Genomic DNA, 16,511 nt, shown 5'->3' on the forward strand with positions numbered 1-16,511 from the left:
GGACCCTTCCTGCAGATGTACATGTGTTTGCTACCTGAGGTTTGTCACCACATTTTGAGAAGTAGAGCTCCCCTATCCGGCTCCTTTTCCGGGATAACCACTGCAAGATGTCATGAAGACAACAACAAATCGTTTCCTGAATGTGCAACAGATTATTAATTGGGGAGGATGAGGAGCAGATCAGTATATAACACTGTGCATCCATCAGTAACATCACTATCGTTGCCAACAATTACTTTTGTATTTTTCAAGACTGAAGCAAATTTGCATATAGACAGATGGAGATTGAGAAAGTCTCAAAGTAATGAAAACCAGTCGACAAAGCCAATGAGAGTGGCACTAAGGACTCTTGATCTAATTACATAGGATTTTCCTCCGTCCATGCTGCAAATCTGATCAATAGAGGAAAAGAGAGTGGGGAAGAGAGAGAGGATGCAGCAGTGCTGTTTAGTGGAGAGTTTTCGTAACGTCCACAGTAACAATGTGGGTCCATATGGAACGATGCCCACAGACAGCCAATCACAAGCCCTGGAGGCAGGAATCATGGAATCATTCAGTGGATCTTCTGCCACCAGGAACCTGCTGGGAGTTGTTTTTTTAAAACCTCTGATCCATCATTCAGAGCCATCATCTTGCTATCAAGGGACTGGTATGACTAACAAAACAACAGTTACACAGACAAATAGACAGTTAATATATATCAATAAAACATATACACTATATATACTTTTATCCACTGAGACTTCTCCAAATTGATTAATAGGTTAGATACTGATAGATAGATGGACAGATGGATACTTTATTAATCCCGTGGGAAATTCAGAAAGAAAATGATGGTTGGGTTTGAATAAAGCCTGTGTCCCTCGACAAAGTATATTTTTGTCTTTGTTGTGTTGCATCGTGACTTACTCAGAAACATCATAGCAACCATATGAGAAGTTATTTTTAGCTCCTGCACAATGTGGTAAGACAAAAGGCACATTTCAGCCTGACTGACTGAAAGAAACAAAACGTATACCTGTGTCCTGTAAATAGACACAACCTCCGACAATCTAATTTGAATCTTGACAGATATTACCTTCTCAAATATTGTGTCTCAGCTTTCATTCACTGTATCAAATATTTATCACAGCCACTCTTGAGTCCACACAAATGTGACACTACATCTGTCCTTGCTCGGCCAATTAAATGAGCTGAACGTTTTCTTTCGTCGTCATGCAGCCTCTGAGAGCTTGTTCATTTTGGATAAAATTGGAAGCGGATAATGAGCATATTCTATTATCGGTATCTTAATGGGAATGTAACCTTTAAGTGATTGATGCTACAGGGTGCGGGCAGTCATGACCTCTGGAGCTGCTGCTGCTCAGGCTGGAGGAGGCTGTTTTCTGAATGGATGGATGTGATGTCAGAGGAGTGACGCTGTGTGATTATACAACACATCGTACAAACCACATCCCCCTCCTCTCTATTGGTCCTTCCATTCAGTTTTATCCCCCATTTTCATTCTCTTTTTGGTGCAGACACACACACACACGCACATTGATGGGAGCGTAAACAAGCCAGAGCACAGCAGCACCCAGGCAGATGGATGTGTTGCTTTTTACCGTCAGGAGGCTCTCTGCGGAGAGCAGGCATCTGGCGGTATATACGTTCAAGTAAAAAGCACCTCCAACGTTGCTAAAGTCTTTTAGCGATGATGACGCACCAGGTGCAGAAGGTTTTTCTTTTACCAGTTTAATGGAAGTGAAAGGATCATAACACGGTCTAAATAAGGATCATATTGGATGCAATTAGAAAGTGAGGGGGCCGGCCAGAGCAGGTCTAAAATGGAAGAGCACTTATAAGGGATGTCAGAGGGCATTGAGTGGAATAGTTAAATCACTTTAGATGGTATGGAGGAGACTTGAAGCTGCTGGAGCATCCGTGAGGGTAAAACCATTCTAATGCAGCTGAATAGGCACAAAGGTTGTAGACAGAATCAAAGACTGGAGCAGGGAAGGCATTGAACAGGAGAACTGGAATGTACGTTATTCAAATTCATTTAAATATGTCTATTACTTTTAAAGCATTGGGATAAAAATTAGTTGATGTACTAAGGATCTATTATGTGTGTACAAATTACTGCTTTGATTTATATGTGCTCTGAAGGAAGAGTGGGTCAGCGGTTTGATCTCCAGCTCCTCCAATTCTGTGTGCCGAAGTTTCCTTGGACAAGACACTGAACGCCAGATTGTTCGTGAGGCTGTGCCGGCGATGTGCGAATGGTTTGTGAAAGCGCTGCACACACAACGTATGATGAATAAATGCGTGGAGCAGTGTCTTGCACTGTAAATTGCTTTCAGTATAAAAAAATGCTTTTTAAATAGAGTCCATTTACCATTTGTTTCCCCAAGAGGGATAGTTTAGAAAGCATATTGCGATAGAGCATTTTTATATCATTTTTTTCTTCCTAAAGAGAAACTAAGATTCAGATATAAAGCGGAAGTTATAATGGTTTCTTAATCAGGGGTGGACCGAGGGGCATGGTCACTGGCACACTGATACAGAATATAAAATGATGTGTTGCTTTGCTCAAAGCTGTAGAGCTAACAGTCAACATGGAATGACTCAGGAGTTGTGCATGGATGTTAATTGGCCCCTCTGTTTTCAATCGTGACTCCTTCATGGCCATATTAACCATTCTCAACATGGGCCGCTTTAGGTTCACATCCAGATTACACACCACATGACTACCATAAAAACGGCCCACATTTGTTTTGGGATATTTGGGTCACATTTACTATTTTGCAAGTGAACCACTTTAGGTTTATATCCATTTTCTTTAGGCCACAAGAAGGCCAGAAGTGCCGCATCATTGCCTGAGGTGGCCCCCATCCGTACGCTACGTGGTGAGATGGTTCAATGAAAAAGTACGAACTCAAAATCAGGCCTATATGAGGCTTACATTTATTAACATAACCCCTGTGGTTTCCTGGATGATTAAAAAATAAGTACTTAATTAGTAGTATAGGCTTTTGATCTCTAACTTTGCCACCGCCCTTTTTTGTCAAGATGCAGAATGCCGGAGCTGTGGCCCCCAGCCGACAGGAGGGTGTCCATCACTGTCAGCGGGGTGGGGTGGGGGGGAGAAGAGAGAATGAATGAATGAGAGAGAGAGAGAGAGAGAGAGAGAGAGAGAGAGAGAGAGAGAGAGAGAGAGAGAGAGAGAGAGAGAAGTGAACTGCGACAGCAACTCCGGGGTGGTTTGAGCCTGTGAGTCATCGCTACAGGGTTTAACTCTTTACGTGCCATGGCGACGACAAGTGACGGTGGAAGTGATGGTGAAAGCTTCCCACTGTTTAACACTCAGATGGATGGAGATGCTCATTCACAACCCTCAAGTGAGAAAAGCGAATACTTACTTTGGCACATTATTATGGGACTTTTCTAAAATCAAGTTGCATCTCAATAAACAAGAACCTCACTGATGCTCAGAAAGAATATGTATTCTTTTTAATTCTGCTGAAGCAAGTTTAGGAGTTGAAATGCACCCGAAGATCATTCACATAAACATATCAACTGTGTCCTGCGAATATTAAACGTCTCTCCGGTCAGAACACTTTCTACTGAGCGGCGCTGATGTGCAACAGACTGTGTGCAGGGGCTATTTTTAAATACAGCCATATAGCATATCATAAACCTGAATCATTTATATGGATCTTTTTTTTCAGGAGCGGGCTATTGCGTGTGTTGTGCGATGACGCGGTGGTCAGGTGTCTCCTCATAAAACGAGAGGAGCTGTCCAAGTGCTGAAAACAGAAGAGACCTGCACCGCTCCGGAGGAGATGCTACAAACCCTCACCACTGTCTGAGCTTTATTTCCAAAGGTAGGACGCACATTTCATTTGAAAGCTTCTAGTTATTTTTTTTTTAGTTCAAATAAACTGCCTCTCCCACTGTGTTCGATAGGAAGGTGGCGTTGTTGTTTTTTTTCACCATCTTCGCAGGTCTCGACTCTTGACACGGGGCTGTTCATTGTGTGGAAATACATCAACAATTGGCGTTTACATAGAGTCGTGTTGTTGCTGTGGTGAAATAAAGGGAAAGGGAGAGAGAATATGTTTTAATGATGGCTTATGTTGTTAAGAGGAAATCGGATTCTGAGGTTGCCCATAACAACGCAGGGAGTGACTCATCCAGTGATGTGAATGTGTCTCCACGCGCATCAGCATCATATCATTCAATTTGCACACAGCGTAAGTCCCCGACAGGCACACAGCGCTCGGATCAAAACAGACTACTTCACGCTTATGCTTTTCGAACAAGATTTTGGTAAAAAGGAAAAATTTATAGAAATATGCACATCCTGTTGATTTTGCTTTGTTTTGTTTCCCCGCTGCTTCGCTTATAATTCGTGCTCTCTTGATTTCCAGGTAACAAATCGCCTATAATGCTGCATTTCCACCACAAGTTGCCCGCGGGGGGAGCCGTGGTCCTGCTCGCCTTCCTCCTCCACGGATGCGCCGTGCAGGCTGCGTCTCTCCCCCGCCACTTCAGGCTCCGAGGCGGGGAGAGTGAGGGGCAGCCGGCTGCCTACCCACCAAGCCCCGACATGATGAAAGCCCTGGAGTACATTGAGAACCTGAAGCAGAGGAACGGGGGCCGACCCGAGCCCGCGGATTACGACGAGGTGGACAAGTTCAAGATCCTGCTTCAGCTCGCCGCGCAGCAGGACGAGAGTCCCGGGGATCGCCAGCCTGCTCCCGGCGCGCAGAGGCAGGACATTACCGCCGAGCAGCTCATGAAAGCCCTGCTCAAGTCTCTGCAGGATCAGGCCGGGAGGGAGGCGAAGATCAGCCCCGTGTCTGCGCCCAGGAACGACCGCCGAACGCACAGGCACCGCACCAAAGAAACCGAAGTCCCCCAGAGCCCACCGTCTGAATTCAGCAATTTCCCCAGACCCCACAAGAAGTACCCGCTGATGTTTGAGGATGAGGAGAACACAGACGCGTCAAAACGAGCCACGGAGGACCTGGACGAGCAGTACACTCCCCAGAGTCTCGCCAATTTGCGCTCCATCTTCGAAGAGCTTGGGAGAATGCCCACGTTCGGCGGTCAGAAGAGAGACTTGTTCGGGGACGACGATGACGAGGAGGAGGACGGGTTCAGCCTGAGGAGCCAGGCCTACGAGGACGTGGCCGGAGGAGAGGAGTGGGTCCCCGTGGAGGAGAGGGAGGAGACGGAGGAGATGGTCAACGGCAGCCACGAAGAAATGGCACGGGCGCTCGGTGAGCAGGAGGAAGCCCAGAGAGAGGAGATGCAACGCCGGGCCAACCAGAACCCAGAGGGGGCGGAGGATGACACCAAGCTGGTAGACTATTACCTGTTGAAGGTCCTGGAGATGAGCGACCAGTCGCAGAAGAGGGACAATACCGGGGAGCAGAGAAAGAGACTGATCCGCCCCTCCATCGTGGATCCCCGGACAGTGAAGGAGCTGCTGGAGCTCTCCCTGAAGCTCCACGTCCCCCCACAGGACCTCATCGACATGCTGCTCACACAGGAGCTCAGGAAGCTGCACCGCGACCGCCCAGCCCCGGTGCGCTACACCACCAGCCAGACCCCAAAGATCAGGTACTACAGCCGCAGACTGCCCGTCAAGAGCAAGCCCCCCGTTGAGGACATGGACAGGGAGGACTTTTTAGACATCATCGGAGTGGAGACCATCAGCAACGAGTATCCCGTTCTGCAGAGACCCATGAAGACCTCTCCCTCCGCGGACAGAATCCCACTGGTGTCCAAACCCCCTGCAAATTCAGGGCCGGTCAAAATCCCTTCTGCCGCCGGACGCAGGGAAAACATGTTTTTATCCGAGCTCAACAAGATGCCCCTGAAGCGACAGTCCGACGGGGCCAATGATGAAGATGAGGACGATGATGAGGGCGGTGACGTGGAAGACGAGGTGACGACCTACCTGGCTGCCAAAATCCTCACGGAGTACCCCAGCAACATCGCCAAGCGGGACACCCAGGCGCAGCTGAAGGGCCAGTTCCCCTACGAGCTGTACGAGCGCGCCATGAAGGACTACCTGGGCCAAGCGGACACTGCGCTGAGGCCGGTGGCCAAGAGGGAGAGCGAGGTGGCCACGGAGGAGAGGGTAATGCCCACGGAGGTGCAGGGGAAAGAGGAGATATCGGCCAAGACCTCGGCTCCGCAGACCGTGAGCGAAGAGGAAGAAGGGCACCGTGACATGACAGTGGCAGGGATGTAGCCCGACACCCCCCCCCCCCCCCACCCACACTCCCCCACCCTGCAAGACGCACGAAATTATGAATATAGTATTTATACTGTCTCAAAAATAAAGTTTGGTGGACGTGATCTAGTTTACAACCATTTCTATTATATGAACTATAGCTGGTATGACTAATGTCACCCCTAAAGAAAATCAACTATAGCAATCGTACAGGTCCAACACAGTTTTTTGAAAAGAAAAAAAATATACTAGTCCCTACTTGCTGCAAGAATATTTTAGAAATATTATCATTATAGAGAGAGGATATTAAAGGTGCAATCCGTGCCGTGAGGAGGAGAAGGGGTATCCTCTCAACACCTTGATTGGATGTAAACCTGTTGTTACTCAGAATTTGCCAATGAATACACTTATATTAAAACAAGAACTATAGAGGTTTTGTGATGTTGTTCAAAGTTTGTTAACATTAATGGTGTTTGTAAGCAGGCCTATATTTTCAACTATAATCAGCTGAGTGATGGTAAAAAAAAAGAAGCTTATTTTTCATGTCAAACTATACGATTACATATGTGAATATAAATGTAAATTATAAAGTATATTGCTGACTGGGCCTTTAAGAACACAAAGTGTATACAGTATAATGGCAGGGGTACAATAGGAATATGTTTTTCTTATAGGACAGCGTGCCGGGCTGAAATCGAGCAGGGTCGTGACTCGTTCTATATTCAGGGTTAGTGGATGTAATGTTACTACTATTATGGATAATTATTTCCAAGTCTAAATATGAGACCGTCGCCTGCCTTCCAACCCTTTCATACTGCGAAGCTCTGTATCGTTGGCCTACCAGTGGTTGTGCTCTGTATGCTCATTTTTAAACCATTTTGTACATGTTCAATAATGTGTGATGAATAACAGATGAATAAAGCATCAGCGGTATTATTTTTCTCCTTGCCGAGTTGTGTTGCCTTATTAAAACAATTTCTTTTTTAATCACACCACAGACAGGTTTATCAGAGGAAGCTGGGAAAATATAGTTTTGGGGATAAACACTTTTAATCAAGTTGATCTTTGGCTTGGTTTCTTCAACACTCATTTATTAAGGTGGATTCCTTTGATATGAAATACATCAAATAGAAAATGATTAATCAAAGCAGACTGTTTTATCAAAATACATATTTTAATCATAAGATCCAATATTATACATTTCACATCATGAAAAACAGTGATGTTCACACCCACACGAGCATCTGCTCTTTTTCAACACCAATGATCCCACATATTAATATTTATACAGAGTAAAAACAATCTCAAACATATAACTACTTTCATTCATAATTTGTTATTTGCTAAAGTACATTTTTTTATTTTTAACTTCACAGAAATTCTGCATAATTTTCAGGCAAACAGTCCACATAGAGTTTTGGGAACAAAGATATCCAATATCCCTGGACCTGTATTACTACTTCATTCACTTTTTAAAGCTTGCAATCAATAACAAAAGCTTTACTCCCCGACCCCTTCCTTCACTTGAATGAATTACTATGAACAAACACACTTACTCTCAAATCAGGTTATATTGCCACGGTGCTTAGAGCAGGAGCAGACATTCGAGACGGCAACTTTTCCCTTTGAAAATCCGCAGTAGAATCAAAGCTGATCCTGTTTTCCATATTCAGAAACTTCTTTGACTCGTGTACAGTACACTTGGTTCCCGTATTCCTCCCGCATTTATGTCCCTTTTCCACGATTTAAAATGCAGGTTTGCTCATATACTCCTCCATGGTCTAGAAAAAAGGCAGAAACAAGAATAATTAGTCATTAGCCTCTTTGAAATGCATCATGATACGATTAATATTCACTGGCACACGTATATAATCACCTGTCATAAAGTGCTGAGCACACCAACAAACGATAGATGACTAACACAAGCACATCTAACCTTTCTGTCCATATTCAAGGGGATCCAAACAGCTCCACCTCAAACCACTCACTGCTGTCATCCTGAAGCGATAATGGGCACAATGAATGGGAGGCTATACTGCACATAGTCCAACTCTAGGTTACAGGTGTTAGTCAGCGCTACTTAGAACAACAGAACGACACACCCAGTGAAACTACAGTAGCACACAAAGCCAGGGACTCTACAGGGAGAACGGGTAGAATTAGTCAAAAACTTGTTTTTAAACCTACGCCACGTTCCAGGGAGATCTGTCTCTCACTCGCCATAACACAGGCAGAGAGAGAGAGAGAGAGAGAGAGAGAGAGAGAGAGAGAGCGATAGATACACACACACACACACACACACACACACACACACACACACACAAGCACAGACAGACGGGAGGGAAACCAGCAGCACAAACACAAATCTATTCAAAAAAGGATCAACAGCTAATATTCAGAAGCCTGTTAGCTATTGGAAGGACAGAGACACACCAGGGACTCGGCAGCACCACTGTTAATTGATCTCCTTTTGACACAGACTACTTGCTGGTAAGCTCACACACAAATAGAGACAAGTTCTCATGATGGAGCTTGATGCAGCATTAGTGGTAAATGTTGATGTTCGGTAAATTACAAGGAAAATCAATTTCAACTACAGCTTTCTAATTACCCACCAGCCGAGATTTAAGAAAATAGGTTATCACCTCTAAACTAAATTCCAAATCATGTCACTATTACTCTAATGATTCTGATCCATGCAACACACGCTGCACGGTCACACCACAGATGCAAGCAACGCCCTGTGTTGTTTCTGAGTGTTTGCATGTGTGTCACAGCAACTCACCTCCTGCAGCATGTCCGAGGCTTCGATACAGCGATTCACAATCTGTTTGGAGGTTTCTTGTATCTCACCGCCAATTAGGAACTCATCCAGGATAAAATAGGCCTTCTCAAAGTTAAAGATTAAGTCCAGCTCACACACCTGAGAGGAGGTACGAGGGCGGATATGCCGGTTAGTTTTACGATACAACATACATATGGGAATTGTCAGATTTAAAATGCTTGATATATTTCCAGTATAATGCCTTTGATTTAAGGCACCGTTAAAGCAACACTATGCAACTTCACCTCACCCTGAACACCTGTTTTAGTCTGATAGTCGCATCTTAAATCATCAATAATCATCAGAATCGGGCACTGCATGTTCAAGAGTTATGCCAAACTGTAGATCAGTCCCATAGACTAACACTGATATTAAATACTACAATTATTAACACACAAATGATTGAAGTTCTTTCAAATTATAGTTTAAAATTGTGTTAATGTAACTTGTTAACTTCAAGTGGATTTTTATTTTTGATCTGCACCGAATTGCACACACACATAAATATCAGTCGCCGCCACTTTTCCCTTATTATCAAGATCCATGAATTCTTCTCTAAGGAATCTACGAAAAGGTTGAAAACACTGTATATCGCAATTTTAAAGTAAGTATAAAGATTCCTGGATCTGCAACAAAACAGGTTTGTCCTTGGGTAACGCCCTGACCCTTCCACCAGAGGTCATGGAAATCATTGGAATAGTTTAGCATAATCCTGCAGATAAGCACAGGCACAAAGAAAACCCTCCTTTGCGAAGAAGTCAAACCTAAGTAATTTGTGTGTTAACAACTGAAATAATCTTTTAAGGTGGAACAACAATTTTCAGATTTTCAGTGTAGAAGTCAGATAGAAGAGTATATCTCCAATATTTAGTGAGGATACTTAAAATATCATCAAATCTGAGCAGAGTTTGGTGAATTTGTTACAGCTGGAGCTCTCCTGGTTCAGGAAGCTGGGGATCGTGAGGATACGGAGGCCAAAATAGCTGATCACCATGTGTGGCTGCAGAGGGCGCTGTTGCTCGGTCAAGTTGCATGGCATTGCTACCAGAGACTACAGTTGCATATTGAGTAAAATATTGTGAAACCATGAAATACATTGCCAAAGTACTTGTCCAGCAGCTCCACATAACGATGAATAACCTCCAGGGCTAGCAGCTCATTCTCATCATTGTCTATGGCCAAGCAGAAATACAAGCTGGCATACCTGAGGGAAAAAGTGACATTATTATAAACCTGACAGCAGGTGAGACAAAGACACCTGCTGGCTAAGACATTGATTGACAGTCATCTAAACAAACATGCGGAGGCGGCATCCACCTCTTGTAAATGATTTTGAGGTCTTTCCAGTGTATGAAGTTACAGGAGCGGGGTTGCCGTGCCAACACCATGGTGGTCATGTCCCTGATGATCTTCCTCTTCTCTCGCTCTGAAACCGTTGTGAACCACTTCTGCAGACGCAGCTTCCCCTGGCGACTGAAGAGCAGCAGGAAGCGCATCTAACGACACAGACACACAGACACACACAGGGATCAGAGGGGCAGTCATTATACATGCACGGACTGTGGGGGGTGACTTGTATGAGTAAATACACAGTCTACACACGCAGTCATTCGGTAGGACATTAACTACCCTCTAAACACACACACACACACATGCATCCAAGGGTCAAACCTGTGACTTGCTGTTGTCATGGCTCATTAAATAGTAACTACACTGACACACAAAGGGGAAAAAGAGACGAGGGTCAACAACTGGTAGAGGAAGAGGTGGACGGATGTTTCCATTTTCACGATCTTCAAGCGAGTTGAGGAGTTGGGTTACGGATGTTTGGAGAATATGCTTCCGAGCATTGGAAATTCATTTGGCTACACATCAAGATGAACATTAACTCTCCATCATCTCCAAACCACACTGTCACACTGTTTCGTTTCACCTTCCTCTCATTGTTCACGTAAGAGAGGCTGGTAAGAGGCAGTGAGTTGGGGTTTTCACTCAGTGACATTTGTCCTTATCTAGATTGGTTGATGATATTTGTTATGCATCTTCAGAAATGTGTTATTTTGTGGTGTATAAATAAAAATGGCACACCTTGAATATCTGTGCATGATCTTTTAAATAAATAAAGTTATTTAAAAATATTTACAGTTTCTGTAAATCACTTCATGTGCTCAAATAGCCTTTTGAGTGCATGATTCATTTTCAAAACTATTTTTAGATCATAATAAACAGGATGGAGCTCATTTATTGTGTTGCTGGGGCCATGATAATGTTATTCTTTAACTTTGTAACCACTTACAGCCCTTGCTCTTAACAAAATGAGGACATACATGTTTTTTTTTAATATGTTCACATTTGCTTATGTATCCTAAAAAACTGATGCAAGGTCAAAATGGATAAACAAGCATTCGTAAACCCAGACCAATATTTGAATACGCTGAAAATTATGATGATCCCACATTATGAGAATTTCGTTATTAGAGATCAAACACTGTGCAAAGGGTGTGACTATTGTACAAATATAATAATAATTATCATACATTTAGCAAATCCAAAGCACATTAACCTTTTTCAATAGATGCACATTTAAAAGTATATTAAACTCAGTTTTAGCCACCGATTCCTTTACGTTTTCTAAATAAGTTCAGTGTAATTCAATCGCCGATTGTGTTTCAGTCTGATTGTGTGGTCCTGCAGAGGAGATATCATGTGTCGAAGAGAGAACTTCCTGGTTAAATGAAAGGTCAAATAACAACAGAAGACACAACAGGAGGAATGTTGGAAGGGAACACATCTCACTGAAGAAAAGCAGCAGGCCCACACCCAGTGATTTAACACGCATCTCCCTGTTTGCATCCCCTGTGTCACAGGCAGCAGGCAAATTATGGACAGTGCTGAGCTGCTCCTCTCGACGGAGACTGACTGAACCTGTTCTACCGAGGGGGGGGGGGGAGATCGAACACCTCACTTCCGACTGGGGGGGGGGTGCAAGTGGATGATAAGAAAATAACAGAAACTCAGTAGAAACCAAACACAGCTGCTGTGGATCTGCCTGGCGAGGTGAACAGGCCCGAGGTGAACAGGAAGCGGAGCGGGGGAGCAGCGTGTAGCGCTAGCCACCTGAGAGCGAGCTGCACCAGGTGTGAACAGGTGAACACGAAACACCAACAAACACGTAAACAACTACTCACCATTGTTGACGTCGCAGTTCAAACCCGCACGCGACAGTAAAAGAATTATAAAAACTAATTAAAATCCACTCTTGAACCCTCAGGAAAGGGTCGAATGGTCCGGACTCAACAACATGTCTACGCGTCGTCCACTCCAGGCACCAGCAGAGGTTGGGTTAACTCCGCCCTCCCGGGGAGCGGTGCCTGCAGGACCCGTCACCCAAATCAAACAACCACCTGGATTGGTCACAACCAGTCGGTCCTGTAACACACACCAGCCCATCCCAGCTCGTACAGATCAACCACGTGAGGGCTTGGGGCATTTTTAATGAATGAAAACTAACACCCCAGAACTTCTGAAAAGCCCAGACACTGGAGTGTTGTAGGTGTTGTAGCCACTCGAGGCCGATAGGGGGCAGCAGATGGCCCCTCTCCCCTGCCTCCCTGCTTCATGTGACACTGATCTGTCACAGTGCCTCACCAGCACCGACAAGTCTGAGAACTTCCCCCCCCCTGGTTCACTCTGATAACATGTCTGTGTACAGGAATGCCATCTGGTTTCTGAACGGAGTCCACCACTACACAAGGTCAGTGCTGAGAACAGTCTCATAGAGAGAGATGCAATCAGGGAGATGCTTTGTGTGTTCCACTGTTTAGTCTCTATAGAGCCAGTCCAGCCTTTGGATTGTCTAAATGTAGAGTTCACTGTGTGCAAACTTGTATTTGATGTCACGTCTGTGACTTTAAAGGCTGCTTAACAGATGAATTATCAAATGTCTGGTCGCTGTATGGCACACATCAGCACACAAACCGGCCTTTATGTACAGTAACACAACCGTTTCATTGAGTCTTGAGGATGACACTCGCATCGCCCAGCTAAAAATGTGTCAAAGTTGTGATTTCACTATTCCTCTCTTGGATTTGTGTGTTTTCCTGTGTGTCTTCAGGAAGGGGTATGAGGCAGCTTCCAAGGACTTCCATCCCCAGCAGCTAGACGTGTCTGTCGTGGGACGGTCCTTCATGGTCACCGGAGCCAACAGTGGGATCGGCAGAGCGACAGCCATGGCAATAGCCAAGAGAGGTATAGGCCCACACATGCTGCTGGAGAGCTAAAGGGATAGATCACAGAGAAATGAAAATTCAGTCTCACCACTATGCTGGTGGAGGGGTGGGAGAAGTGTTTGAGTCCACAAACCACTTTTCTTCATTTTTCAGTGAACAGTATTGAAGCCATGGGTTCTCTTTCCAGGTGGGACCGTGCACATGGTGTGCAGGAACAAACAGAAAGCAGAGGAGGCCAGGTTGGACATCGTCAATGAGTCTGGGAATACGGTGAGGGTTGTTTGAACATGGCTTAAAATATACAGGGAATATTTTAATATATTTATGCCATGCTTTATGAGAAAGACTTTTAATTGGGTATCCTAGGAGGTACACATCCATGTTGTGGACATGTCAGAGACACACAAAGTGTGGGCGTTTGCAGAGGCCTTCAAGAAGCAGTATTCATCGTTGAACGTGTTGGTGCGTGTCCCCATCCTCATCACAAATCTTTTTACCAAACTAATCCAGATTGAGACTGATATGTTTGCTCTTAGTTACTTTTCACTCTCTGTCGTGGCAGATCAATAACGCAGGCTGCATGTTGCACAAGAGAGAGGTAAACGCTGAGGGACTGGAGAAGAACTTTGCCACCAACACTATGGGTGAGACATCATGGCTCGGTGTGGGGAATCAGTTTCCGGTATAAAATCAGGGCTTAAGCTTTTCTCCATCTCTCCAGGGGTTTACATCCTCACCCAGAGCCTCATACCACTTCTACAGAAGAGCCGGGACCCAAGAGTGGTGTGAACACATTTACACACAGCTACAGTATACACAGGCCGAGTGTTGAAGTGCATCATGTGGACAGCACAAGGAAACTGTTGTCTGCTGTAAAGGGGCTGTTGTCTCAGCACACTGTGGCCTCTCCTCTCTGCCTGTTAGATCACTGTGTCCTCGGGAGGTATGTTGGTCCAGAAGCTCCGAGCGGATGACTTGCAGTCAGAGAGGGGATCCTTTGATGGCGTCATGGTCTACTCCCAGAACAAGGTCAGAGCGGGAAATGTGATCAAGATAAGGAGGCTTTAAAAAAAATATATTATGTGACTCCGGATGTCACCTGATCTACAAATAATATCAGCGATGGGAATGTGGTGTTTCTTTTCAGAGACAGCAGGTGGTGCTGACACAACAGTGGGCCAAAGCCAACCCCACCATTCACTTCTCTGTGATGCACCCAGGCTGGGTGGATACACCAGGTACTAACTTAACACACAGGTGGAAGCAGGGTGTTGTTTTTGCCTCCGTCGGTGTGTACAAACTATTTAAATATAGGTACACATGTGAACGAGGTATTTCTGCTTCTTACAGGTCTAGAGACACAAGCAAACACTTCAAACTTCAAATGAAATATGATCAAGTGGTACAAATGTTTCCGGATCAAATTCCTGGTGTCTTGCTGAATGGAGTTTGCATGTTCTCCAGCTTCCTCCCACAGTCTGAAGACATGCAGATTGGGGTTAGGTTTATCGAGGACTCTAAACTGACTCTAGGTTGTGTGTTTACCCCTATGTCAGCTGTGATTGGCTCCAGCTGCCCCCGAGACTCTCAAGAGAATAAGCGTTGCAGATTTGTCTTTTTTTGCAACCGATGACATTAGAGATACAATATACAGCTCATCATTCATCACGATGTGGTACAAATTACATCATTATGGAATTGCATTATTACAGTATCCAAATGTCATATTTCCTGACTGGTGTGTATATACACTGTGTGCATGTCATGCATTGCTCCTCCAATGCTTTTCATTCATGCTGGTTCTGCTGCTTCTGCACTCATTCACTTGCTGCAATTGTTTTCTCTTCTCTTTCTCTGTTTACTTCTATTGTTCTTTAAAAAGTGATGTTCTGTAAACAAAAACAATCACAAGCTTTGCACTGGGATGTATTAGATTATAACAACAGTTAAGTTAGCACCAGAATAAAAAAGAAAAAAAAATATATATAACTTTACATATTATAGTACTGTCTGGTATTGACACTTTTAGTTTTGCTGTGACCAGCTATTCTATCTAGTGGAAACAGATATCTGCTTCACTGCTGATTTTTTGACAAAATGTCTCCAGCTGTTTCCACGTCAATGCCTCAGTTCCACCAGATGATGGGGCAGAGGCTGCGCAACGTGGAGCAAGGAGCTGACACTGTTGTATGGTTGGCCTTGTCTCGAGCTGCAGCCAGAACATGCAGCGGGCTGCTCTTTCAAGGTGAGCTGCAGGGAAATGTGTAACTCTTAATATCCAAGGTGTATTGGTATATATGTATATGTACAGAGGGTATATACATACATATATACCCTCTGTAAATTCGGTCATCATCTGAGATAGTTTGTGTTTCAGATCGTAAACCTATCGCTGCCCACCTGCCTCTGGCCTGGACTCACAGTTCTCCTGACGACGTTCAGAGTTTCATGACTCAGCTGGAGACTCTGGCCAGAGCTGCTCAGTCCCAACCAGATCCAGAGCCTCAGCTCCCTGACGGTTCTCTGAACCCCTCGACAATTACCACTCCTCAAGTCATCTGAATTCAACTGCATCTATTGCACTATATGATATAAAATGATTACTAACAATAAGATCAGATACTGGAAAATGTGACATATATCATGTTTAGCTCAATGTACTTTCTAATGATGCTTTTCACACTACAGACAGGTGGCTCAGTGTCCCCTGATTTTAGCCGTGTTAACTGCTCTATATTAGCACTGGAAGTCAAATATTGATTTAATCAGTAATTGCTTGAAAATAACAAGTTAGATGCGTGTATTAAGTGAGCCTGTAGATGATACAATGGCATTTGCATGATTCTGATTTCTGACCCACCGTTCTCGGTGCATTCACTGCAGGTGTCACTGGTGTTTGTTGAAATTGTGTGTGGAAGCCAAGCTGCACAATTTCCTTTATAGCACTGACGAAGTTGTTACAAATTGGCATGAAATAATTACAATGAAACATTAAAAGCAGAGTCTAATAGATGCAATGTGAAAAATCACTGTCATCGACACCATGTAAAATATCTGAATCCTGACAAAGAGCCATTTCGGGCTTGTAACACATTTCATGATGTAATAAATCCTTTTGAGAAGAGCAAATTTCAGTGTTGAGTTATTTGGGAGACAAATTTACAAACCCTGTTTTGGACTCAAATGTGACAAATGCAGAAGGTGAGCAAAGCCTTTCCGAGGGAGACTA

General features: G+C 44.3%; 3 protein-coding genes across 4 annotated transcripts; 2 read left to right on the forward strand and 1 right to left on the reverse strand.

Moving 5' to 3' along the window:
• The first annotated feature begins 4,429 nt into the window (after positions 1-4,429).
• On the forward strand, positions 4,430-6,247 carry scg2b (secretogranin II b). Its single transcript, XM_053438702.1, has one exon. It carries the CDS (start codon positions 4,430-4,432, stop codon positions 6,245-6,247), a length of 1,818 nt encoding a protein of 605 aa, XP_053294677.1.
• Positions 6,248-7,384: 1,137 nt separating this feature from the next.
• Positions 7,385-12,407, reverse strand: ap1s3b (adaptor related protein complex 1 subunit sigma 3b). 2 transcript variants are annotated; one of them, XM_053437315.1, is made up of 6 exons: positions 12,242-12,407; positions 10,371-10,549; positions 10,149-10,257; positions 9,015-9,152; positions 8,166-8,227; positions 7,385-8,010 (listed from the first exon to the last, which is right to left on the reverse strand). In XM_053437315.1, exons 1-5 carry the CDS (start codon positions 12,242-12,244, stop codon positions 8,180-8,182), a joined length of 477 nt encoding a protein of 158 aa, XP_053293290.1. In that variant the 5' UTR covers positions 12,245-12,407; the 3' UTR covers positions 7,385-8,010; positions 8,166-8,179. The 2 variants fall into 2 exon arrangements, with proteins under 2 accessions (XP_053293290.1, XP_053293291.1); XM_053437316.1 differs by lacking the exon at positions 8,166-8,227 and having other exon boundaries at positions 12,242-12,405.
• dhrs12lb (dehydrogenase/reductase (SDR family) member 12-like b) lies at positions 12,341-16,508 on the forward strand. Its single transcript, XM_053437314.1, has 10 exons — positions 12,341-12,807; positions 13,168-13,301; positions 13,470-13,552; positions 13,649-13,744; positions 13,845-13,926; positions 14,004-14,065; positions 14,207-14,311; positions 14,430-14,520; positions 15,390-15,527; positions 15,660-16,508. The coding sequence occupies exons 1-10, from the start codon at positions 12,752-12,754 to the stop codon at positions 15,842-15,844; spliced, it is 1,032 nt and encodes a 343-aa protein (XP_053293289.1). The 5' UTR covers positions 12,341-12,751; the 3' UTR covers positions 15,845-16,508.
• The last annotated feature ends 3 nt before the right edge of the window (positions 16,509-16,511 follow it).

Source organism: Pleuronectes platessa, chromosome 13, assembly GCF_947347685.1.
Source record: "Pleuronectes platessa chromosome 13, fPlePla1.1, whole genome shotgun sequence".
Lineage (NCBI taxonomy): Eukaryota > Metazoa > Chordata > Actinopteri > Pleuronectiformes > Pleuronectidae > Pleuronectes > Pleuronectes platessa.